Source organism: Mauremys mutica, chromosome 2 (assembly GCF_020497125.1).
Source record: "Mauremys mutica isolate MM-2020 ecotype Southern chromosome 2, ASM2049712v1, whole genome shotgun sequence".
NCBI classification, from domain to species: domain Eukaryota; kingdom Metazoa; phylum Chordata; order Testudines; family Geoemydidae; genus Mauremys; species Mauremys mutica.
This window is the reverse complement of record NC_059073.1, coordinates 174,855,453-174,882,304: the sequence shown is the minus strand read 5'-3', so window position 1 is coordinate 174,882,304 and position 26,852 is coordinate 174,855,453. Positions and strand designations below refer to the sequence as shown.

Sequence of the window (26,852 nt, the reverse complement as noted above, 5' to 3'; positions counted from 1 at the left end):
TGTGGATGTGCAGGACGCCCCTCCCCCCAACTCCACCGCGTAGCTATTCTCTGGGATGAACCCTTTTAGCCAAGTTCAAACAGCCCAGCATGAACGGGGTACTTTTACTGTTCCCTTACAAAAATTCCCTTATTTCAACCAGGTGACCATGAATGATACCAGTCTCCTGAGGTTAACACAGAAAGATATAGACAGAATGTTGCTTGAATGCGACCAAAACCCAGGACCATTCACTGCCATGCTTTGTGCTGCAATGATTCCAGACTACTTGCTACTGGCTTGGCGTGGTAAAGTGTCCTATCATGGAGGACGAAATAAGGCAGGCCTCCCCAGAAACCTTCTGCAAAGGCTTTTGGAGTACCTCCAGGAGAGCTTCATGGAGATGTCCCTGAAGGATTCCTGCTCCATCCTCAGACACGTTAATAGACTTTTCCAGTAGCTGTACTGTCTGTGAATGCATCCCAATTCTTCAGGGCAAATCAAACATTAAACACAATTGCTTTTATCCCCTGTAGAGTAGTTACAAATGTGCACTCACCAGAGGTGCCTTCTCTGGCTTCAGGGTCTGGAAACCCACCTTGGGAGGGTATTGGCTCCATGGTGATGAAGACGTCCTGGCTGCGGGGAGAATGGATTCTCTGCTTGCCTGCTGCGAATTCTCTTCCTCATCCACAAAATCCTCCCTGTTGCGTGAGACTCCCGCCTTGCAGGTGTACATGGACGGTAGTGGTAGGGTGTCCCCCCTAGAATGCCATGCAGCTGATCATAGAAGCGGCATGTATGGGGATCTGACCAGGGCTACCATTTGCCTCCTTTGTCTTTTGGTAGGCTTGCCTGAGCTCCTTAACTTTCACGCAGCACTGCTGTGTGTCCCTGTTGTACCCTCTCTCCACCATGCCCTGTGTGATTTTGGCATATATATTAGCATTTCTTCTTTTTGATCGGAGTTCGGCCTGCACAGATTCTTCTCCCCATACAGCAATCAGATCCAGTGTCTCCCGTTCAGTCCATGCTGGAGTCGTTTGTGATTCTGGGGGGACTTCATGGTCACCTGTGCTGCTGACCTTGCCACGCTGACCAAACAGGAAATGAATTCAAAATTTCCCAGGGCTTTTCCTGTGTACCTGCTTAGTGCATCGGAGTTGAAAGTGCTGTTCAGAGCGGTCACATTGGAGCACTCTGGGATAGCTCTCGGAGGCCAATGATATCAAATTGCATCTGCATTACCCCAAATTTGACCCAGCAAAGTCAATTTTAGTGCTACTCTCCTTGCCGGGGAGGAGTACAGCAGTCGATTTTAAGAGCCCTTTAGGTCGACAGAACGGGGTTGGTTGTGTAGATGCATTGCTTATAAAATCGACCTAACATGGCTAAATTCGACCTAACCTCATAGTGTAGACCAGGGTTTAGAGTCCTCTCAAATCTGTTAAGATGCTAGAGTACAGTAAAAGTAACAAGGCCCCAGTGGCTAACAGGCTCCTTCGTGGTAAATTTTCGACACCACGTTCAGTCATGAAAGTGAAACGGGATTTTAGGTCTGTTTTAAGTGCAAATCAAAGTGAAACCTTAACTACAGAGTCCGTACCAATGTCTCCATAATATTTAATGTACGCATTTTATACACCTGCTCTAGGGATTTATCCTTGGAATTATGGGATAGTGCTGTGGTGCACAGGAAAAGACTGGAGGGAGCACTTTGTGTGGATACACTCCGCCTATTTATGCAAAACAGGACAGATACGCTGATCAGTTGAAGGAACAAATAGCATTACAAATTCTTAGCTGTAACATTTAAACCTGAAATAGTAAAGTTTTCTAATGTAGATGGAGCTATAGTGTATGTGAAGTAATAATATTTCTGTTGATGTTGCTATTTCATTTAGTTTTCATAGTACAATACATTTTAAAGGTGATATATATTTTGTTTATTTTTCTTTTTAAGTAAGAATATTTTGTCAGTGTTAGCAAATCAATATATATATTAATTTAGAGGCTGAGAAATTGTCTATTCCTAATATACAGCATTATTATGTTTTGTGACTTTCTTCATAGGAAATTTTCAGTTGGTTAAAGAGATTGTGGATGAAGACCCAAATCAAGTTAATATTATTAATGGTGATGGTGCTTCTCCGCTGATGATTGCAGCTGTAACTGGACAGTTGGATCTTGTACAGCTGCTTGTTGAGAGAAATGCTGACATTGACAAACAAGATAACGTTCATGGCTGGACAGCCCTAATGCAGGCCACATACCATGGGTAAGTGATTTTTCCCCTTGATTAGTGGTAGGAGAGGGTTTATTCTACTTCCTAGATATGGACACAAAAGTAATCAATTAGATATTGGCTCAGAATAGCAGAAGGCAAGCTAACTAAAAATTCTATATGTTAATGCCAAGGAACAATAAGTCCTATGCTGGTGAGAAACACCAGGCCTCTCTTAGATGCTGAAACTTGTGGTATTGTTGATGTGATTTTCCTCGGTGCTAGCTTCAAAAGAAGCTTCAGTTTTGGTATTGGGACCCTCAGGTTTCTCTAGCAGGTCTTATCTCCAGTAAGTGGCTTGGAGACCTAGGGTACCAAGCTGGTACCAAGTGGAACCCTGCCAGTGCAGAGTAGCACTGGTTCAGAAGCCTCAGTCTCTAGTTCCATCAACCACTCCTCACTCCAAGGAGAATAAGAGGAGGAAAGTTCTTTGGGAGCCCAGAACTCTCTTATGAAGAAACAGCAGAAGAAGAAACATTGAGACTATGGGTCCAAGAACTGAATGGCAGATCTGGGGACTTCAGTGCTGGAGACCCTAAGTGCCAAACTGGTTCTGCAGTTAGCCAGGATCATTCTAATTGGTTGCAAAGATTTTGATATGAGGGTTCCACTGTTTTCCCCCCCATCAGAAGTGACGCCTCACTTTCTATGTTAGAGGGTTCCTTGCTGGTGCCAGTCCCACAGAATTGAGAGCCACCTAGGTTGTCTATAGACAATATCTGGACAAATTCTAATTCGGGAAAAAGAGCGTGGCATAAGAGGGAAGAGATGGAACATTAGCACTCTTTCACATATGTGACCAATTTTTTTTCCCTTAAAGAAATAAAGAAGTTGTTAAGTATTTGTTGAATCGAGGAGCTGATGTCAATCTACGTGCAAAAAATGGATACACAGCCTTTGACCTGATAATGCTACTGAATGATCCAGGTATGTTATGTCACAGAGCCCAAAGGAAATGCTTGCAATGACAGCACATGCAACAAGGAAAACATCTCTTCTAATTTAGAAAATACATTTGAATTGTAGAAAATAATCTCCCATAAATTCCATGTGACAGAGAGAGATTATTTTCTGGAAACAGTATGCTTATTGGATTAAATGGTCAGATAGAAGTGTACAGACATTTATGGGTTATAGCTTGTCCTTTTAGAATCTGTTTATTCCTGCTGCCTGATTTTTCAAGTCTGGTGTCAAAATGTAATGTTTGTGTCACCAGTGTCTTTTCAGTGATGGTGAATTATGATGGCCCAAAGATACTCCTGTGACATCTCTAAAAATATAGAGTAAAAATATAGAATAATTATGAAAGTGAAAGCTTCCATTTGCACAGATGTCTTAGTAACCAACAGTAAAGAGAAAGGAAAGAGTGTGTGCCATCATCTGGAAAGTGGTGAACTCCTGGGCAAATCTCTTTTTTAGCTCTGTAAGATGGAGTAAAAGTCACAGTTCAGGAGTCTAGCATTTTTTTTTATTGAAAAACATCCTAGAAAGAAAGGAAAAACACCTTAAATGGGGCTTTGGTAAAATGTTTTTAATGTTTAGGCTGTCAAATAAATGATTTTAGCTTACATTATTTGGCACTTTTCTATTATTCTTACCTGTATCTGAACTGGCTTTTCTGAAGCCAAAGAATGCTGTTTCTGATGGAATTAATCTTTGCTGTCTCTGTATTTCCTTCACTCCATCCAAGAGAGAGAACGAGCGAACAGGCAGAGGACCTCTTTTAAAAAAACAACAACAAAAAAACAAGGAAGGTGGAAAAAAACTGAACACTAAATAGTTCTTAGTTCTGGTATCACCAGTTGACTATCTAGTGTTGACTGGTAATCATTAGAGGTGCAGGGGCGCCCAGAGGATTCAGGCGGCCTGGGGCAGCCGGGTCTTCGGTGGCAATTCAGCAGTGGGTCCCTCTTGGAGGGAAGGACCTGCTGCCGAATGCAGCCGAAGAATGAAGCGGCGGCGGTAGAGCAGCCTAAGTGCTGCCAATCGCAGAGTTTTTTTTTTTCCTGCCGCTAGTGGCGCTTGTACTCACCGGGCGGCGCTTCAGTGGTGGGAACTTCACTTGCTCCGAGTCTTCTGCTGCACTGAAGGACCCACCGCAGAGGACCCGGAGCGAGTGAAGGGCCCGCCGCCAAAGTGCCGCTGAAAACCTGGAGCGACTTGCGGGGCCCCTGTGGGGCCTGGGGCAAATTGCCCCACTTGCCCCGCCCCTGGGCGGCCCTGTAGAGGTGTACTGACATCTTGATTGGACAGTGTTCCAAGCTATACTGTGGGTTATTGACAGTACATGTCTGCCTGTGACATGTTGCAGTGTCACAGGCAAAAATGTAGAGAAAGAAAACTAATTCAGAAACCCTACTGCTTTGACAGGTCCTTGGCACTCGTGCTGATACAGTGTGGGCAGGGAGCTGAGAGGAGGACTGCAGCAGAAGGCTGGGTGATCTGCAGGCAGTTAAACCCTCAAGCTCACAGATCCCAGTCAGCTAGGTAGAGCACTTCCCACTCCATGATCTTTTCAGTTCAGGGCATCACAACAGAGACTCCTTTTTCAGCTGTGTTCTCTAAAGTTTCCCACTATTGCAGCATCACTTGTGGGAGCTCTGTGTACACAAGGGACTGAGGGCTGTCCGTTCTTTAATCACTGACAAGTACCTGCACCTTATCTGGATTGGAGCTCTCACTAGTGGAGCTGCACCCAGGGCAGCAATAGTGGGAAATTTTAGGGGAAAAAAAATCTGCTGAAGTGTTTTTTTCTTGTGGTGAATGTCAACTTGCAGAGCTGATGAAGGTTTCCGGTTTTCTACCCAGTCAGGCTACCGTGTAGGCCAGTTCTTTCCTTTGGAAAGTCTCTTCTGGTTCTGCTGGAAATAAAGTTTTACCGAACTTCTTTCCAGCATCAGCACTGCAAAGACACACACATTTAGTTCCAAATACAAAATGTCCTTTTCCCCTTAACAAGTCATGTTATTCCACTCCTTGTGCTTACTAGCTCTGGACACACAAGTATCCCTCCCAGCCACTGTCAAGTCTTCCACTAGTCCATCTCCCCTTAGATCATCCTGTCCCCTTCCACTGCAGCATGTAAAATCATCTGGGATGAGATCTCCAAAAGCGCCTAAGTTAGCAAAACCAGTCCCATTGGAAGTCCTAGCTCCCTTAGGTGTTCCTAATGCCCTTGGATCTTGTCTTTGTGCCACATTACTGCTTGGCAAGCCAAAGTGTGAGTCTACAGTGCACTAGTTTGCTGTGCAGTAACATCCCATATGGACACTGCTACAGTGCACAAGAGGTCCACAGTGCGCTTTGACATATGGCTCTTTGAAACAGCTGGCCACACAGTAACATAGATAACATAGTAACATTGCAAATCCCATCTCTAACCCTTGTGTATTTCATTAAAAACTTTGGGGGGAATCCTGACCCCAGTGAAGTTAATACTAAAACTTCTGTTGTCTTCAGTGCTGTCAAGGTCCCACACTTTGTTTTTAGAACACTTATTGCCAGTATAAAACATTACTTTGCTAATGTATGTCTCCCTTGTGGTTTGTTCTCTTCTGTCTTTCCCCTTTCATTCGCTCCACTTTGTTTTTTTTCTGCTTTGTGTCTTGGTGTATTCTCCATCATTTTCACTATCTTGTTTGCCTATAGATTAATTTTTACACAGCGTTTAATGGCTTTTAAAATGTGCAAATTATTTTTTCTCTAGATTCATTATTGTCATTTTTTTTGTCTCCCAGATACTTTTTTTGATTCTGTTTCACTCTTCAGCATTTTTTCTCTTCAGGAGTCTCTCTTTCTTTCCCTCATTTTGCCTTCCCATCTTCACCCTTATATTCATTCTTTCTTTCCTCTCCCTCTTTTTTCTGTTTTTTTCCCTCCTTTCTTTCTTCCACTTTTTTTCAGTCTGTTTGTTGTTTAATCTGAGAATTGCTCTTCCCTCTGGAATTAGTCTTCAAACTTCCTATTTCCAGCCTATGCTCAAGGAAAGAGAAAAGAATATCCTTTCTCTCTGCTCTCTTCTTCTGTCTCAGGTGAGAGAAAGTAGCTTCTTCATGTTTTTATTAGCCCCCGTCAGGCAACTGTCAGGTTCATTTGTTAAAGTGCTCTTGATTCTGACTGAGCGGAGCTCTCTTTTTGCTGTTCAATACTCTGTAGTCTTGTTCTAGTGAATCAAGCACTGATAGTGCTTCTGTAGGTTTGGTGGCATAAGTACCACTGTGTAAGTCAGCAGCTCACTGAGCGCAGGGCCACCATTCAGTATTTGTGGTCAATCCATCTTTGTATCTGAACGTTATGGAAGTTTCACCTGGAGAAGAATAGAGAGGGAGGGCAAAACAGGGAGCCCTTGGCACCAGAACTTTAGACGTATGTGTCTGGTGCTGTTGCCTTACACTCTCATAGGATGCATAGGAGAAGCTTCAGCACATCAATCCTGGTCATATATTTGAGATGAAGGGACATTTACAAGTAAAACAAAACAAAAACTAATTTTGTTTTCTCCAGACACAGAACTGGTACGTCAACTAGCATCAGCCTGCATGCAAGTAGACAAAGACAAGGGTAAGCAGAACAACAAATCATCTTTACCCTGTTCTAGAAGTAGGCAATCTTTAAATACCCCGATGTTGCCAGATGACAAAGGAGGATTAAAGGTAAACAAATTTCATATGTACTCTCTCTTTGATGATTTCTGCATAAATAACATGTACAATTTACTCTAAGGTATGAAGTGTGGAAAGTCACCACACGGAAGTGTTTTAGACCTAGGACATAACTAACATATTTGCTTTCTGCAAGCCAAGTATGCATTAGTCCTCTCTGATTTTCTAAGATGTGGACTGTGGTAGACTTTTTGGCTGCTGGAGTGGTGGTAAGGAGATGGGATGGAACTGTTTCTTTAATTTTCGAGGACAGTTGATATAAGGACCCTTACAAAGAAACTTATTCCAGAGTGGGAAAAGTCACTGTGTAGTTAAGGTTATAACTGAGTTTCCATTTTAATCCTGATTTTAGTTCTCATTCTGGAAAACGTTGTATTGGCCTAAAATTGGTTAGGTTACATCTACAGCCAAGTTAGAATTTTTCCACAGCATTCAAAGTGAATGGGATATGGAGTTTAATTAGTATTGTGAGCGGAAGAGGGGGATGTGGGCTGCTCTTATGTTGACAATAAAATCAGTTCCCTTCGCTGCAGAGTTTGCAGCTCCAGCTCTGCCCATCCCCTCTGCCAGAGGAGGAGGCTGGGACAGGGCAGAGGTGTAACAGTAGGGAGCACCAGAGCACTGCTCCATGCTCTGCAATAGAGGGAACTGCTCTAAGTGTCAGTGTTGGGCCAGCTATTTGGCTCCAGAGCTCAGAGCTCGTGAGGAAAGGAGTCCCTGCCCTGAAAAAAAGGGAGCATTAGTGGAGTTCCTCTCTGAGAGTGGTGTCAGATCTACATTTCATCCTCTTTCTGTGGTCTCACCTGCTGCATCAAGGGTAAGGTGATGGGAGCATTCAGACAGCCCCACCATACTGTCCCCCCCCATAACAGTCCCAGGGGTTAGAGTTGTGATTCCTATCCTCCCTCCAGTGCTGTATTCCCTCTGCCTGGAACTGCAGGTGAATCACCAGCTGGGGGAAGCTGTTAGAGGAGCTGGGCTGGCACTATAGCACTAAAGTTAGTTTTAGAGACAAGTTGTCCATGTGCCAGACAGCTGAAGCTGCTGTAGGAGGAATATTGCTACCAGCTCCACTCCTCCAGCAGCAGGATAGGGCTGAACACTGCATTCCTTACAGACCCTCAGCTTCTAGCTCCTCCCTCTCTTTGTTCCTTCCAGGCGCCCTGCTAGGCTCCGGGGGGGCAGGGAGAGGAAGAACGCAGGTGGTAGCTGCAGCTCCATCAAGAGTGGAGATCTCAGCTCTGTTATATAAAGGAGTCTGTGCACTCATGTTTGCATTCCATGCAGGGATCAGAGTAGACACTCGAAGATGAAGAGTATAACTAGGAGCTCTTTGAGTGGGACCCAGGATCCCAATATGGTTGCAGAGGAGGCAGCTAAGCTGGGTTGGTAAAAGAAGGAACCTCAGGGTGAAGGGCCTTCTGCATCAGATATGCAGCTTTCTATTGTTAAATGTATTGACGAATGCTAAGTTTTGTAGGCTGGATTCCATCAAATGGCTCCTGCAAAATTTGGGAAGCACAATTATTTAACTACCTCAGTATCTGGTGCAGTGGCCGTCTGGATCACATGCTGCTGTAATGTACTATTTTCCTGCCAGACCTTCACCACTACGGCACTCATTGCATATTTCATCCCCCAAAAGAGACTCAGCTGATTGGTAATTATCCAGAATAGCTGTCTTTCACAGAGCAATTCCCATTTTTTTTGCAGAATAAGGGGAGCTCTCATACTTGTGATCTGGTACTGTAGTACTTCACTACAGAGCAGACACTTTATCCTGAAGTTACATAGCCGCTGCAGTTTAGCCCAGGTTTCAAGAACAATACTGCCCCACCAGCCTGTGGTTGTGCGCCAAACCCAGAAGTGGCATGCCATCTACAGAAGATCTGCAAATAGCATATAAGACCATCTCCTCATACCCCAACCACCACTGCTTACCTGCTGTTACATGAATGCTCTGAATTGCTGGTCTTGTCTCTTTCTTGCCAAGTTACTCTCAGAACAACCACCACTGCCATCTTGCCACTCACTTTCAGGGACCTTGCTGAGCAAGGAATGAGAACAGAGCTTTCATCCTGGCTTCCATTTTTGAGAAAAAGGACAGGAAATGGTGCTGGCACCAGGAGATTAACGGGATTTACCCCCAGAGAATTATGGGAGTTTGACTTCTCTTCTGGGTTTTGAGAACTTCAGGTAGCTGTACTGGAACAGCAGAGAAGGTAGACAGAGGGCAGATGGACTGCACTGGTGTAGTATAGTGATAGTGTTGATGTGAGTCAAAGCTGTACCTGAAACAGCCTGGCTAATATGGAGATGGTACACTGTTGATACTCACAGAGGAGTCATCCCACCAATTTAATTCCAAACTGTTCAGTTATCCCAAGGCCTTTGGAAGATGTTAATACCTGCACAATATTGCTCATTATGCTACTGTGTAATATACCTTACGAACATAAAATTATTCACTTACCATCAAGTGATGTACTGTGACCCAGTACCTCCTCTCATTGTCCTTGTAACAGTGACCAGGCTAAAACTGCCCACATCTGCAGGATCCACAGTAGTCAGAAAGCTAGGCATCACCGCTTCCCCAGTGTCATATCCTGAACTGTCATATCCTGTTCATTAGGTCCCCATCTTACTACAAGAAACCCTGTAGGGTTTGCCTGGAAGCTCCATCCTTTCAATCCTTTTGCAAGCACCAATAAAAGTATATGGATGTTGGTAGGAAAAGTATTAAAATATAATCAGAGCCGTCTCTTGGGTAGGGCGAATTGGGGCGGCTGCTCCAAGCCCTGCACTTTGGGAGGCCCTGCGAGCCAGTGTGATTGGCCGGCGAGGTCAGTCCCCGAAGAAGCGAATCCGTGACTTCCACCTCCGCACCCCCTTAGAGATGACCCTGTCTACCATAATAAGTTCCTTTGCTCAAGCAGTACATTTTTTTTAAAATGGGCAATACGCATCCCAGTTTCATCAGCCTTGTGCTATGATGCAAAACCTTCACAGCGATCTGTGTATTGTTAAAATAGAATAACTTTACACACATATTGATGTTATGACAGTAAGATGTGCTAGATCTTGATACTGGAGAGCATGACGTTAGAGTATGAAGTTGTGAGTTGATTGGAAGATTAAATACTTAGCACTGTAGTTTTAAAACTTCCCACCCAAAGTACGTGAATGAGGACAGGGAACTGGACTCGATGACCTCTCGAAGTCCCTTCCAGTCCTAGAATCTCTGAATAAATGCACATGCTTTGCTTTCACAGACAACGTGATTATAGTGGAAAAAAATATGGAAAACTGTTTACTAGATGCAAAAATTGACAAGAGGTAAATCTCATCCCTTCAAATTCACAATTTGACAATGAATTTCCTGTGATAGAAAAAATGTGGGGGGAGACCGGGAGAGATTTTAAAATGGAGCTTGAAAATTCATTCATTTATTAATTCATATAGATGTATTCTACTTCAGTGTAGCTTTATATACATTATATTATAATACGATAAATTAGTTTTACTATTTACTAATTTAAAAAAAACATGAACATTTGATTTATAGTAACACAGACAAACCTGTAATTTTTTATACATCTATATTATTTATATCTACCTATATTTGTACATATAGCTGCAATTCAGTCTAGGGCAGAGGTTCCCAAACTTTTCTTATTGTGTAACCCCTTCCAGATCTACCAGCTGCCCATGTAACCCTACCTTTCTCATCATCCATCATCTCATCTATCCATATTTCACTGTTACATACAAATATAGTGCTACAGATACAGCCAAAAACAAAACCCCTGACTAAGTTCTGAGCTCAGACTGGACAGTTGCTGGGCAGCTGAACCCGCACTATACAGTGATTAGAGGTGAAGGCTCTGTACATCAACGTCTCTGTGTATCTGTGTTCTCGTTGGTACATCTTGAAGTAAATTAACTACCATATTTTGTATAACAAATGGAGTTTTAAAGCTTCATCTGAGTAACCTATTATGAAAATGCAATAAATAAAATAATAGATAAAATCCTGCATTACACAATTTCTCCTGTGTACCCTCCAGCGATGTCTTGCGTATCCCCAAGGGTATGCATACTACAATTTGGGAACCCCTGGTGTAGGGTATCGGGTGACATTGGTAAACTGCTCTGTCAACTCTTGTAGTATATCACTAAAACTCCTTGCCAGAATTATAGCTTTGTGCGAAACTGAATTAATGTAACTTTTATTTTACTTATATGTTAGAACAAAGTTGTCCTGTCTTCTTATCCCCCTAGTCATGGTGGAACAGGATGTCCAATAGATTCCGCAAGCTGAAGTTGACCCAAACATTACGTCATGGATTTTCCACCAGTCAGTCTGTGCCTTTTACTGATGAGCCCGAATCATCTCTGAATTCCACAATAAAAGCCACTTCACAGCCTGATGTGAACAACTCTGGAAATTGTGAGGCTGCAACAGCTTGGACCACAAATATCAAAGCTAGTGGTAAAGTTAGAACCGCTTATATGATCTATGGGAAGTGTTTTATCATCTGGTAGTTTACGTGATACCATATTTAATGTAATGCATTTGCTACAGATGAAAACATGTAATAAGTATGCAGTATATGGAAAGAGACTGCACAGAGAGTTATTTTATGAGACTTGCACTTTTTTTGGTTAGTGATTGCTGCTGAACAATAAATTTAGCATCACCCAGGAAGGAAGCTGCTTAATATCATGTATGCCATTATTGTGTGCTAGAAAATACCCTTGAAATGGGCAATAGATTCATATTAGAGAAAGAAGATGGGTGAGGTAATATTTTTTATTGGATCAACTTCCGTTGGTGAGAGAGACAAGCTTTTGAGCTACACAGAGCTCTTCTTCAGGTCTGAGAAAGGTACTAAGAGTGCCACAACTAACTACAAGATCGAACAGATAATTTAGCACAGTGGTTCTCAGCCAGGGGTACATGTACGTCTGGGGGCATGCAGAGGTCTTCCCAGGGGTACATCAACTCATCTAGATATTTGCCTAGTTTTACAACAGGGTACGTAAAAAACACTAGTGAAGGCAGTACAGACTAAAATTTCATACAGACAATATACTCTATATACTATACATTGAAATGTCAGTACAATATTTATATTACAGTTGATTTATTTTATAATTATATGGTAAAATGAGAAAGTCAGCAATTTTTCAGTAATAGTGTGCTATGACATTTTTGTATTTTTATGTCTGATTTTTGTAAGGAACTGGTTTTTAAGTGAGGTGAAACTTGGGGGTGGTACGCAAGGCAAATCAGACTCCTGAAAGGGGTACAGTCATCTGTAAAGGTTGAGAGCCATTGGGTTTAGCATAAGTAGTTAGCACATATTCTAAGGGAATATTTAAGGTGAATTGGCCTGTTAACACCCCTGTTAGTCATAGAACAAAAAGCGGGGTTAGTGGGTTTGAACCCTGCAGTTTATGATGTAAAATATAAAAACAACTGTGGCCCAAATTCATCTTGGGTACGTTGCCAGGGAAGTCAGTGAAGTTGCATGAGGGATAAATTTATGCCATTGTATTTACTGAGTGAAACTGTTGTGGCATACAATACATTTGTCAAAGTTATCCTTGGGAATAAGCATTTGGAGTTTTTAAATATCCTTTATGTGTTTTTCAGGTGTATGCACAAGAGCAGGAAAGGATGATGAATTATTGACAACCATGGTATGTTACAGTGCTGTCAATGTGCTTAACACTGAATAGAACATCATGCAACTCCCACTCAATCATATTTACAATCCAAATTAGACAGGCAGCACAGTTCACTCAAATTTTCATACAAATGATACAGTATCCCCATTAGTAAAAGAAATAGCATTTGCTGATGATCACTGGACAGTTGTATCCAAACTGCTGTATTTTTTCTCTTTAGTGAGAACAGGAAATAACTGCAATGTTGCAGATGGTATGGATTGGTAACTCTTGGTAAATATTGACTTTTATAGCAAGTACCATCCATTGGTTGATGGATGAACTTCTTATGGTCAATAATGACTTAAAAAGAGATCACTTGGTTAGTTGGTTTATTGCTGAAAAGCCACATGAAGTATTGTGTTTTAAGGAAGAATTTGAATGTAGTAAGAGAGATATCTTGGCAAAGAAATGTAGGGGATGTAACTCAGACTTATTTCACAACCATTTACATGAATGGATATGTTCTGTTAGATAAAAAGGTAAGCTATAGTAAAATTCACGATGAACAAGGCATCGTGCATTTTCAGCTATTTTTAACCTATCTCAAAACCTTCACTGTTTGGAGAAAGTTACAAAGAAGGTATAATATAGATTCTGCCTCTCCTTTGTTATATTCAGGGCTGCCCGGGGTGGGGCAAATGGGGCAATTTGCCCTGGGTCCGGCAGGGGCCCCACGAGCCCTGGCCCGGCAGCGGTTCAGCTCTTAGGCGGCATTTTGGCGGTGAGGGGTCCTTCATTCACTCCGGGTCTTCGGTGGCGGGGGGCCCTTCAGTGCTGCTGAAGACACGGAGTGACTGAAGGGCTCCCCGCCGCCGAAATGCTGCTGAAGACCCGGACTGCCGCCGGGTGAGTAAAAGCTCTGCAGCTCCCCCGCTTTGCTTCAGGCCCCCTGAATCCTCTGGGTGGCCCTGGTTATACTCCAGCTTCGGATTCTGTTATAGCCTAGAGACTGCATTATCTTCAGTTGATAACCTCTTCTTGGCAATTGTAGAAGGTCAAAATACCCATGTTGATTTCATTAGATCTTAGAGAATCATTTATTTGATATGAGGGACAATGTGTTGTTGACTGAGGGAACTGGGGTAGAAAAGAACTTCAGGTTTTCTTCTTATTCTTTTCCAGGAGAACCCAAAGGGACAGAGTAAGCAATTGTTCGTTCTTTCCCAGGTTCTCATCTGGGAACCCACAGAGTTTTTATCTTGTCACTTCTCCAGTTTATCATTTGGAAGTGACTAATTAACTAATTAACACTCCTGTTGACTTCACTGGGAGCCAGGATTAGGCCCAAAGGAAGGAATTAAATAGATTTATACTTAACAAGGCAACGTGCAACATTTAAGGGAGCCAAGTTCAGTATATTACATACACAGGGTTTATGATCACAGCTTTAGTGGTCATTTGCATTGCTTCTGTTTGTTATTCTGTACTGTATATCTTCAGAGATGTTTATGTCTTGATTAAATTGTTCTTTTTCCTGTTTAAACTACCCTTATTCCCCCACCATCCTTTTATTCTGACGATGTATATTAAAAGTCTTCCATTCTCTACATAGCTTCATTTCCTATTTTAAATGCATATAGAGTCAAATAAATCTTTCTAAAAAGAGGTAATTTCTTTTTCTTCTCAGTTAAGAAGTGCTGCTCCATTTACTAGGCTACCTAGTGATAAACTGAAAGCAGTTATTCCTCCTTTCTTACCTCCTTCAAGTTTTGAGCTGTGGAATTCTGACCGAACACGAATGAACAAAGATGGCAAGACTGAACAGATGAGGACTGCCTTGCCACAGCGCGGGATCAAACATGATTTTAACAGCAGTGCAAACTCTGACATAGTAAGTGAATGCATTGTACAACAAAATGCACTTCTTGCATCCGAAGAAGTGGGTATTCACCCACGAAAGCTCATGCTGCAAAACATCTGTTAGTCTATAAGGTGCCACAGGATTCTTTGCTGCTTCAACAAAATATTGTATATTGTTGCCTCCAGGAAATTTTGGTTGATAAGACACAGTGGTTTGATAGCTGTCCCTCAGACTGATGGTCCTCTTGGATTCTTGCAACATGTAACTGTGAGAACATCTTGTAGAATCATGTATTTTCCATTGCGAGTTTTTTAAAATTTCCATATCTTTAGAATGGTTTGTCCCTGTAAACTCAGCTACTCAGGAAGAATATACTTCCCTAAGAAGAGAAGCGTGAGTAGAGTAAGAGCTTGCATGCCACACTTTTCCTTGAATACAATAAGCTCCAGCACTAAGATGGGTTTGTGACAAGTTGCTGAGGTGATCATAGATTCCAAGTGAGGTGGTTTAGTCCTCAAAGTAAGCCCGCTGGGTGTATCAGAGCAGGGGTACTTTGAGTTGGAAGTGAGTTCAAGAAGGAAAGGGGGGAGAAAGAGAACAAATCAGTTACCTATAAGTCAGTTATGCTAAAGATGACAGCAGCATGAGTGGATAATGTGTGGAGGGAGCAAAGGAGAAGAAGGCCAAGTATGGAGTCGGGGAGGCATTCACTCAAGGGCTAGAGGAGTGGAGAAGGACCCACCAAACCAGAGACTAAAGGAGCAATCAGACAGGTAGGAGAACCACCATAAGAGGACATAACTGCAAAAGCCACTGGAAGATGGGATTTCAAGGAGTAAGGAGTGGATGTTGATGTAAAAGAGTTCAAGGAGGATGTGGATGAGTTGAGGCTTTAGGATTTGGCCAGAAAATCATTAGAGCCTTTAGTGAGAACACTTGCTGTGGAATGAAAAAAGGTTGACGTGGGATTAAAGAGGGTTGAGAATGGAGTCGGAAGAGAGGAAGACACAGCAGTAGTTGTAGTTTAGTTAGTGTGGAGGGGCAAAGGGATGGTAGAGAAGCAGGTAGTGAGCCCAAGGGTGTTTTTGTAAGATGGGGGAAACTAGAGCAGGACTTTGTATTAGATACATTTTACATGTGATTTTATGTACTGATCTTGAGACTCTGTATTGCTCATGTTACACTGATGACAAAAATCAGAGGAAGAGGACTATTTTTATATTATTACTTTATTCCTTGTTGAATTAGTATTTTGTAATGTTCAAGAAAATAATCATATTCATTTCTGATATCTGTTTTGATCCTCAGAGAAAGTCTATGGTAAGTATAATTGTGTTTAAAGCTTTATCTGCCCGAAGAAAGAAATGAAAAAAGGTGTATATATTTCTTGCTCTTTTAGACATCTGTTACCAAAGGTACTAGACCCATCAAATTGCCAACGTTTGCAAGAAGACCTGCTTCTCCCTCAAATTCAAGCAACTTCAACCACTCCCCACACTCTTCTGGTGGATCCAACAACATCGCTGGAATTAACAGACATGGTGGAGAACTCCATAATAGATCAGGTGCATATATTTTTTAAAATTTCATATATAAAAATCATTAAGACAGATTCAGCTAGGTAAGGTAGAAATTACACAAGTGCTTGCAAAACTGCCATTAACTTTGTTGGAACAGGAACCACAGACAGTCACAGTAGGGGACTAAGAGCCCAGTCATGCATTTGGAACAGCAGAAGCTGACCCTGCGTCTGAGGAACCTCAGTGACTTTAACTGGGGTACATCCATACAGCTTAGATTGCAGGAGTGGGTATGCTCTCCTAAAGGACATGTTTCTACCTTAATATTTCTTTCATGAATTTTAGTCTTTTTTTCATGTATCGCTTCTTTCTTGTTGAAAAGCTCTGATGTTTTAATTAAAAGAAACAAAAATCAAACCACCAGCATTCATGCCATGCCTATCCAAAAGAAGACAGTCCAGGCATAAAACCTATTAAAAATACATGTCTGCTTTATCCCATTTTTGCATATATTATGGTAGAGACTTTCATAGCATGATTGCATAATGTTGGATAATGTAAGATACTGAAATTGAAAAATATTTATTTTGTAAGTATGGGTTAAGTCTGTGGAGGCACATACATATTTCATAAAGCAATTGTGGTATTTTTAACATGCCAGAAAAGATTTTGACTTTAAAACCTGATGTAGTAGTTTAACATGTGACAGGTTCCCAAAACACAGAACAAAAGATCATATCACTGAGAAATGTATTTGATACACATCAATGGAAAGAATCTAAAGATTAAACCGTTTTCTAAATATAAAGAAATATATTGGTAATATTTTGACACAGAACAGAGGTTACTGGCACCTGTCAGTCTTCCCAAGGGCATGAACCTGTCTGTAGCCACCTGAGGATTCTTTACTGATTATCTCAAAAAGAGTTACATTAACTAGCAAGTTTCACTAGGTGAAATTCTTTGGCCACTGTTATGCAGGAAGTCAGACTGGATGATTGCAATGCTGCTTTCTCCTCTTGAAATCCATAAAATTAATACTCCTTTTGTCTGCCATTTTCCTCTCCAGTTCAATGGGGTTATATTATTGCAGCTGTAGACTGGGAGTTTTTTCCATGTATTTTCATCTTGAATGTAAAAGATGTTTTTCACCAAGAGGGGAATAAATGTACTTTAATTAGAATTGCTAGGGATTTCAGATCCAGGGTGGATAGAAACACCCTTTTCATTCTACACATAGATCAGAAACCACTTCAGCTCATGGTGGAAAAGAGCTGAATCATCCCTCTCCATTGCATCAAGCACTGGCCACCCCAGGTCCTCATAAACTGTTGCTGGTTCAGATAAAGCCTAGTCTTACTAGGGGGATGCTATGATTTTTGCATTCAACAGCAGATGGTCACTGGACATTTTGGGACTGTTTAGAGTTTTCTCCTCATCTACCAAATATATTTTATTATTTGTACTAGGGTACTGCCTAGAGGCCCCAATCAGGATTGGGACCCCATTAAGCTTGGTAGTGCACACAAATTAAAAGATGGTCACTGCCCCAAAGAGTTTACAGTGTAAACCCCCAACCATGGGAAGAAAGAACCCTACTGGATACCCTCTGTAACTCGGGATTGTTACTGCCACTGCCCAAATTCTTCTGACAGCAGCATCTCCTGCCTATATTTTATTATCACCTGATAATTAGATGGGCTTCTCCCTATTCTCTACCTCTCCGCACCGAATCTGCTGAGTCAGAAAACTAATGTATGGATGGGAGTCTAGCAGCCCTACTCCAGTAGATCTTTGCTCAGTTGATTTAATAGGATGCACCTCCTCACAAACACAAAAGTGGTCCCCACATACCTACCTGGAGGCCACCAGCAGGATCCCCAAGGGGCTGGCCTATAAAAGGTCTCCCACCTTGGGGAAGAGAAGACCAGGAGCAGCAGAGTGTTAGAAACAACATGGATGTGTTTCAGAAGCCCAGTGACCTGGTGGGTTCATCAGAAACATCTGAGCGATTTTCCTGCCTGCAGGCAGTGCCCCTCAGTAGGATTTGAGGAAATACTTGCAGCTAACAACGTGTTTCTGTCATCATCTCAATCACTTTGCTTACGTGCATCTCTTTTCTCCTCACTTCATTTGTCTCTTTTCATATTAAGAAATTCTTCAGGTTCAATTCTGGTTCTGTTAAAACCAGTGAAAATGTTGTCACTTTCATAGATCCAGAATTTCACCCTATGTCTACTTGGGGCCCCTCACACAGTAAGACCCTGTTACAGGGAAAGCTGGTCCTTTAAGGAGAATTTAGGCCCATCTCTCAGTAGTGCCTAGTTTCGTGCTGAATCATGGGACTTCAAGTCCAGGGAGCATTAACTGAGAGTGAGCAAGCCCACTGGAAAGGAAGAAGCATCCTATCAAGAACTGCATGCTGTCAGTAGGGGGAGAGATTCAAGAAGAGTAGCAGCTGATTAGGGAAACTCTCCAGGATCTGGTGTATATATCAAGGCTGACATGATTCCCTGTGAAGGAGACAGAGACAAAACCTGTGAGAGGCTTGGCTGAAGAGACCCGAGCAAGAACTGGCCAGAGACAGGCATTGTAGGGGATGTCCCCAGGACGATAATAGAGAACGGCAGTCTTGGGTTTGGAGCAGATTGCTGCTCATGGTGTAGGGGCCTGTAGTAAATGGAGGGCACAAGACACCTCCTAGAAAGGTCATGTGCAAGCTCCTGCATTGAGGAGGAAAAGGACTGTTAAGCCTGAGTTATTGCAAAGTCTGACTGATCCCTGCAATGGAGATTATTGTCAGCTCTTGATAGAAGGGGAGAAGGAGGTCCCCTGTGTCAAGGGTGAAGGACTACATAGCCGACGAGGGGGAAAGGACTGCTGAAGCCTGAAACACCTATTTTTGTGTGTTTGGAAGGAGAGAATTTTTACTTTGACTGTTGGGCCAGAGAACCAGATCATTGTATTAATCCAAGAAGACAGTCTCCAGTGGGGGAAATGAGGCAGCAGGCACACACCTGACACTGGAGAGAAACACAACCCCAGCATGCGCCAGTTCTGACTGGGACCTTTTGGCACTACAAGTAATAGTAAGACCAGCATGACTACTAAGGTGTCACTAAACACTTCAGCCTTGCTCTCCTCAATCCAGGCAGCATTTTCAAAGACAGTTATAATGCTTGACCCCCTTTGTCCAGAGGGCAAACCCATCTCTGTTAGCAGTACATAAACCGGGAATTAGTACCTGGATCCTGTTCTCCTTTAGAGTTCAGTGAAATGATAATAAGAAAAAAGTTTGAGTTTGGATAAATATAATTGAAAAATGTTAAATTTCATTTGTCAGGCATCCCCCTCGTCTCCTGTCCTGCTGGAATTACAAAACAGCTAGCGAAACCTGGAGACAAAGAGTAATGGAAGGATACACATAGGCTGACCCCCCCTCCCCACATCCAGCCTTTTAGTCTTTTCTTTGCTGCTTTCCTGGAAGCCTGGAGAGCAGCTCTCAGCCTTCTGTCTCCAGCGCTTTATATAGTCTTTGCTGGCTTTATCTTTCCCCTCATTTGTCAGCCTTTCAAGTATTTTCCCTCTCCTGGTGTCTGTTCATTTGCACTGTGGCAAAACAGGCTACTGCCACTGTCTTGATACTTCCCAAAGGTGGTAGCTGCCTCCCCATATATTTTGCTTCTGCTACACCTGATACGCTAAGGGCTACTGCAGGATTTCATAGAATCATAGAATTTGGGGACCAGTAGATTAATATGTGGACAGGTGAACAGTTTCAGGTAATAATGCTTACCATTTATATTGTGCTTCATGTATTCAAAGCACTGTACCAGAGATTAATAGATAAATGAGGTGGTGGGTAAGTATTATTGTCCTCATTTTACAGATGGGGAAACTGAGACAGAAGGTTGAAGTTAATTGCCCAAGGCCACTTAGTGAATCAGTAGCAGAGCCAAAATTAGAATTTAGGAACATCTGTACTCATTTATCAAGTCTACGCTGCCTTCAAAGTATCTGCAACTCTCTCTCCCACTTCCCAGCAGCAGTGGGAAATTCTTGCACTGAGACCAGGGATTTAGTGGATTTTCACATTCTTGCTAGTTTGCTTCTACTTTCCTGCCCCCCACAGGCCAATCCAAGAAAGACATGAGGTCTTCCTGGGAGCCTAACTCTTCCCCCTGAAGAAACAGTAACTCCTAAAAGGACTGCCAGCACTGCTGTGGAGAGATTTTTGTCCATGCACTGAGGTTTTTTGGATGGTGTAGGGTGGCAGAGGAGATGGGCTAGGGACTAATCTGTTTTTTTAATTATATCAGTTTATTTAATATGTTTCTTGTTTGGACCTAACTTTTTTTTTTTTTTTAATTTATGGTTCCTCCTCAGGTGGCAGTGCAGATAGTGTTTTGTCTCAAATTGCAGCTCAAAGGAAAAAAGCAGCAGGCTTACCTGAACAGAAACCCAGCCAGCAATATAGCTCAATCCACACAGCTGCTTCATCCACTCTTCCTGAATTGCAGCAGTATACTCAGATAGCTGGCAATGGACATATTGCAAAGGTATATATATGAGTTTTAAGTTTTCCTGTTACTAAAATAGCTAGCACTTAACAAAGCAGTGAATTAAACATGCCTTAGTCGTGTGTGGTAGGCAACACAATTACACAACATATAATGGGCTAAAATGTGTGAATGTCTGACACACTGGTAGAAACATGTCAGTTCCACCAAACTTTCCCTTAGTAACAAATCTGTGCAAAGGCAGGCAAAAATAAAGGGAAGTTTTTATTTATTTTCTGCTTGGTTCATTTTAAATAAATAATCACAGGCCAGACTTTAATAGATGTCCTGAAAATAACCTGATCAGCCTGACATGGGCCTGCTTAGCATGCAAAGCCACCTGAATCTGACTCTGCTGAGCAACTAATTCTTTGGAACTAAGTTTTAAAGTTTTCACAATCAGACTTGAATATGCACGAAAGGGGGTTAGGAGGCATTGTTTTCCAGGAAATTTAAAAAGAAATAAATAGCAATGTTGACATCCTTTCTCTGTAACAAAGGCAGTAACACAAGATGGGATATGCGGCTGTAGTGAAGTATATGCCCTTTCCAAGAATTAAGGCTCCAATTTGGCAAAATACTTAAGCATATGCTTAACTTTAATTTTGAAGCCAGTGAGACTTACGAACATGTGTGAGTGCTCTCCTGAACTGGAGCCAGAGAGAAAAGCTGGTGATAACTCAAACATTTTTCTAGGGAAGCAGAGTGATATAACTTTAAGCTTTAGCTTCATGAAGAAATTTATTTGTAAGCACTTGGAAAATGCTCAAGGTTCATAAACAGCTAATTGTGGCACACAATTCTGATGACCTTTTGTAATACTATCACGAGTCAGAGCCCCAATTCAGCAAGCTACTTAAGCACATACCAAAATTTAAACACATCAGTGGGACTGCTGATATACCTTACTGAACAGGGGCCTTGGTGAAAAGAGGGAATTCAAATTAAATCCTATTATGTCCGGTGATCTTGTTATAATTGTTTCACATTGATTTTACTCTAGTGACTTCAAGACAGTTTTTCTTAATTTACACAAGTCTGTGATCAGGATTAGGCCCAGTATTCTTAGATTTTGGTAAAGCTTTTGATGTGGTCCTGCCTGAGAATCTAATTGAAAAGTTAGAATATTTTTTTGCAATAAATACTGGGGAATGGATACAAATTGACTGATAGACCATTAGTGCAGAGAAAGAGAGAGAGAGAGAGAATATGCACGTCATTTTGCAGAGATTACTTTAGCACTCAGTATTGTATTAATATTATTATAATTGATCTAGAGCAAGGTTTCTCAACTTCTCCTCTGCTACCCCTAAACCACTAATTTTTTTCTTCTGTGATTGTATAAACGATTGTATGCAGTTTCAGCTAAAAAGGCCAAAAAAGCTGTAATAGGAATAGGACTGCATTTGTGATTTGTGTAACTGGAATAATATCTGTAACATTGTCTGGCAATCATATGTCTCACAGTTCTTTGAGAGTGTGTGAGTGAGGATCCCAATGTAGGTGCACATGTGTCTCATGCACAAGTCTGTTGAATATTAGGCCTGGTCTACACTAGGACTTTAATTCGAATTTAGCAGCGTTAATTCGAACTAACCGCTCAACCGTCCACACCAGGAAGCCATTTAATTCGAACTAGAGGGCTCTTTAGTTCGAATTTGGTACTCCACCCCGACAGGTGGAGTAACGCTAAATTCGACATGGCTAGCTCGAATTAGGCTAGGTGTGGATGCAAATCGAACTTAGTAGCTCCGGGAGCTATCCCACAGTGCACCACTCTGTTGACGCTCTGGACAGCAGTCCGAGCTTGGATTCTCTGACCAGCCACACAGGAAATGACCCAGGAAAATTTGAATTCATTTTCCTGTCTGGGCACTTTGAATCTGACGTCCTGGCTGGACATCGGGGCGAGCTCCGCAGCACCTGCAACGATGCAGAGCTCTCCAGCAGAGGAGTCCGGCCAATCCAAGAATAGAAAGAGGTCCCCAGCATGGACAGACCGGGAAGTCCTGGATCTGATCGGTGTGTGGGGCGAGGAGTCTGTGCTGTCGGAGCTGCGCTCCAGCAAGCGGAATGCAAAGACCTTCGAGAAGGTCTCCAAAGCAATGATAGAGAAAGGATACAGCCGGGATGCAATGCCGCGTGAAAATCAAGGACCTGAGACAAGGCTACCAAAAAGTCAGAGCGGCAAACGGATGCTCCGGAGCCCAGCCCCAGACATGCCGCTTCTACGAGGCACTGCATGCCATTCTAGGTGGGTCTGCCACCACTGCCCCACCAGTGACCGTGGACTCAGTGGATGGCATAGTGAACCTGGACAGTTCCTCCTCGATGTTCGCCGATGGGGAAGATGAGGAAGGGTCTGTGGAGGACGGCGCAGGCGACAGCGAACACAAAACCGCTTTCCCTGACAGCCAGGATCTCTTCATCACCCTCACAGAGATCCCCTACCAACCCTCCCCGGCCGTTAACCCGGACTCTGAATCAGGGGAAGGATCAGGCGGTAAGTGCTCTAAACATGTAAACATTTATTTTTTATAAAACAGGTATAAAAAAATAGAAATACTATATATAAAATTTTCAATGAAAAACTATATGAAAAGTAGGTCCACACATATAGGGATTGAACAATAATCCTCCAGGGACAATTCAAGAAAGGTCTCATTTAGGTCCTCGAAAAGCCTCCGCAGGAGGTTCCTGGGGAGAGGTGCCTTGTTGGGTGCTCCGTGGAAGCACACTCTTCCGCGCCAGGACATCCTTATGTAGATGGGAATCATCGCCTTGACAAGCATGGCCGCATATGGTCCTGGTCTCTGCAGGGCTTCCCTTAGCATCCGCTCTTTGTGACTCCGAGGGACCCGCATCAGGGTGATCTCGTTCATGAAATGCTGCATCTAATTAGGGCAATTAGTGTATTGTTACTGTTGTGAATGGTTGGCTTTTACTTTGCATAACAATGACCCTCGCTTAACAGCCACGTGTTGTAGGCCACATAGGAAAAGCATACATTGATCTTTCCCGTGCACTGGCGGGAGTGGCTGGAAAAGGGTCAGAGTATATGATTTCCAGATTGCCTTTAGCGGGAGGGCACAGCTATCCATTAACTGATAAGCAGAATGTACTGTAAGGCTTACCAGGACTGTCTGCTAGACGGATTCAGCTGTCTCTCCCCACTTGTCCGCTCTCCTGTGCAATGCCGCAGCCAATGAGAGCGTATTCCGAAATCTCGAACTTGGCCTGAGATCTCGTGAGACTTGTTGCCCTGTATGGTCTTGTTCAGAGAAACTGACTAGACTGTGTTCACTGTTCGCAAACATGTATCTGTTCAAGGAAATCAGTTACTTTTCCCATCACACAGCTTCGGCTCTTTCCCGGACTGCCCCGGCATCCCCCTCGCAGAGGCTGGCGCAGATTAGGCGGCGAAAGAAAAAGACTAGGGACGAGATGTTCGCGGAACTGATGGCCTGCTCCAGAGCCGAGGCGGCAGAGCAGAGACAGTGGAGGGAGACCCTATGTCAACAGCATCGCACACACAGCGAACGGGAGGACAGGTGGCGGCAGGAAGACCAGCAGGCGACTCAAACGCTGCTTGGGCTAATGAGGGAGCAAACGGACACGCTCCGGCGCCTTGTTGATGTTCTGCAGGACCGCAGGCAGGAGGACAGAGCCCCCCTGCAGTGTATCTGCAACCGCCCTCCCCCGCCAAGAAGTCCTGCCCCCCCCTCACCCAAAAGTACAAGACGGAGGGGCGGTAGGGGCCGTGAGAACTGTCACTGCACCACTGCATAGCGCTAATGTACCACACACCTCTCACGCTATACATTTGTAGAAGTGCTTCCCTTACAGGCTCACCCAGTCCCAAATCCAAGTTTCATCCCCCCAGTGTGTATTAGATTATTAAAAGCTGTTTGCTGTTATTCACTGTTTCGGTCACGTCTTTCGTGTCAGAGGATTTTTTTGTGTATGGGGGGGGGAGGGGATTTATAATTGTGCGGTATAGCCTACATTACCAGGGTACAGACTTGGGGGCATGATCAACTGCAGGGCACACACACACTGCAGTCAGTAGGCACCAGGGTCACTCTGTGTGGTGTATGCTGCCCCGGGTCATTCTGTGATGTGTATGCTTGTCCAGGGTCCTAGCGCCTGCCACCCCCTTAATGTTAAGGCACGCTGCCCTTACCATGCACTTCCACCGTAGCAACGAGCCTCTCCGCTGCCCTGAGCCCCAACAAGAGCCCTCATCCACGGACAGATACTCACCCTTCCCCCACACCCCTCACCCCTTCCTACGCCCAAACCCGCAGCCCACTGCCGTCATCCAAACCCCTATCCAAAGAAGGCACCACTCGCCCCTTCCTGCAAACCCACCCCTTCCTGCAATCCCTCCCCTCCATGCACAACCACTTGCAACCGTCCCCCACCCCAGAGACCTATGTAGGAGCAGGAGGATGTCATTCCTCTATGGAACAAGCGGTCTGTACATCAGTGCACACCGTGCCCAGCACAGTATGCGTCCATGTTTCAACACCTGAACAGAAATGCAAAGTAAAACAAAGATTTATTAATAATGAGTGTAACAATTAATTTGCTTTAAAACGTGCTTTGGAAGTGGGGGAAACTTGGAGAACGGGGTATGTAACCGCAGATCTCACTCAACACATAGAGACACAGGCCCAGGGTCAGTTTCTCTTGAAAGCAAGTGGAGAGTCATAGGTTACCCTGCTCTCCGAGGAAACTTGCTTTCAAAGCCTCCCGGATACACAGCGCTTCCCGCTGGGATATTCTCTCGGCACGGGTGTCTGGCTGAGCGTAAACTGCAGCCAGGCGATTTGCCTCAACCTCCCATCCGGACAAAAAGGTCTCGCCCTTGCTCTCACAGAGATTGTGTAGCACACAGCAAGCAGCAATAACTACGGGGATATTCTTTTCGCTGATGTCCGAGCGAGTCAGTAAGCTCCGCCATCTCCCCTTGAGACGTCCGAAAGCACACTCCACCACCATTCTGCACTTGCTCAGCCGGTAGTTGAAGAGTTCCTTCTCTCTGTCCAAGGTGCCTGTATAGGGCTTCATGAGCCAGGGCATTAGCGGGTAGGCTGGGTCCCCGAGGATCACTGTAGGCATCTGCACATCCCCAGCCGTTAGTTTGTGTTCCGGGAAGAAAGTACCTGCCTGGAGGCGTTTAAACAGACCAGAGTTCCTGAACACACGCGCGTCATGAACCTTGCCCGCCCACCCAACGAAGATGTTGGTAAACCGTCCCCTATGGTCTACCAGTGCTTGCAGCACCATTGAAAAGTAGCCCTTTCGGTTAATGTACTCGCTGGCCTGGTGGGTTGGTGCCAGGATAGAGTCCCATCTATAGCCCCACCGCAGTTTGGGAATCCCATCGCGGCGAAGCCATCTATGATGTCCTGGACGTTTCCAAGAGTCACTACCTTTGAGAGCAGTTGCTCAACGATTGCGTGGGCTACTTGAATCACAGCAACCCCCACGGTAGATTTGCCCACGCCAAAGTGGTTCGCTACTGACCGGTAGCTGTCTGGCGTTGCAAGTTTCCAGAGGGCTATGGCCACTCGCTTCTGCACACTCAGGGCTGCTCGCATCCGGGTGTCCTGGCGCTTCAGGGCAGGGGACAGCAAGTCACAGAGTTCAAGGAAAGTGCCCTTACGCATCCTGAAGTTTCGCAGCCACTGTGATTCATCCCAGACCTGCAGCACTATGCGGTCCCACCAGTCCGTGCTTGTTTCCCGGGCCCAGAATCGCCGTTCCACACCATGAACTTGATCCATTGCCACCATGATCTCCACGGCGCGGCGTACCCTGCTTTGTGAGAGGTCTGCGCCACTCTCCTCACCGCGCTGCTGGAGCCTCCTCGCCCGATTTCTCAGCAGCTGACTGTGGAAGAGGTGGACGATAAGGTGCGAGGAGTTGACAACGGCCATAAGTGCAGCGATGATCGCAGCGGGCTCCATGCTCGCAGTACTGTGGCGTACGCGCTGTAACTGACAAGAGAAGGGCGCGAACAGATTTCCCGCCGGAGCTTTCAGGGAGGGAGGGCGTGATTGACGGTTCAATGACAACAGTTACCCAAAAGCACCCTCGACACATTTTTCCCCCAGGAGGCATTGGGAGCTCTACCCAGCATTCCAATGGGCAGCGGGGACTGCGGGAACTGTGGGATAGCTTCCCACAGTGCACCGCTTCCAAAGTCGACGCCAGCCCCGTTACTGTGGACTCAGAAATTCGAATTAGTGTATTTACTGTGGATACACAAATTCGACTTCATAAGGTCGAATCCACAAATTCGAC

At 43.9% G+C, this 26,852-nt stretch overlaps 1 protein-coding gene across 2 annotated transcripts in view; it reads left to right on the top strand.

Annotated features, from left to right (window-relative positions):
- ANKS6 (ankyrin repeat and sterile alpha motif domain containing 6) overlaps window positions 1-26,852 on the top strand; it is a 92,065-nt gene that overhangs the window by 11,846 nt on the left and 53,367 nt on the right. For both annotated transcript variants that reach the window (XM_045006746.1, XM_045006747.1), the window contains exons 4-11: window positions 2,053-2,257; window positions 3,084-3,190; window positions 6,767-6,915; window positions 11,206-11,416; window positions 12,584-12,630; window positions 14,288-14,491; window positions 15,861-16,026; window positions 20,368-20,540. In XM_045006746.1, the coding sequence (XP_044862681.1) occupies window positions 2,053-2,257; window positions 3,084-3,190; window positions 6,767-6,915; window positions 11,206-11,416; window positions 12,584-12,630; window positions 14,288-14,491; window positions 15,861-16,026; window positions 20,368-20,540 (1,262 nt within the window). The remainder of the gene's footprint in view (window positions 1-2,052; window positions 2,258-3,083; window positions 3,191-6,766; window positions 6,916-11,205; window positions 11,417-12,583; window positions 12,631-14,287; window positions 14,492-15,860; window positions 16,027-20,367; window positions 20,541-26,852) is intronic.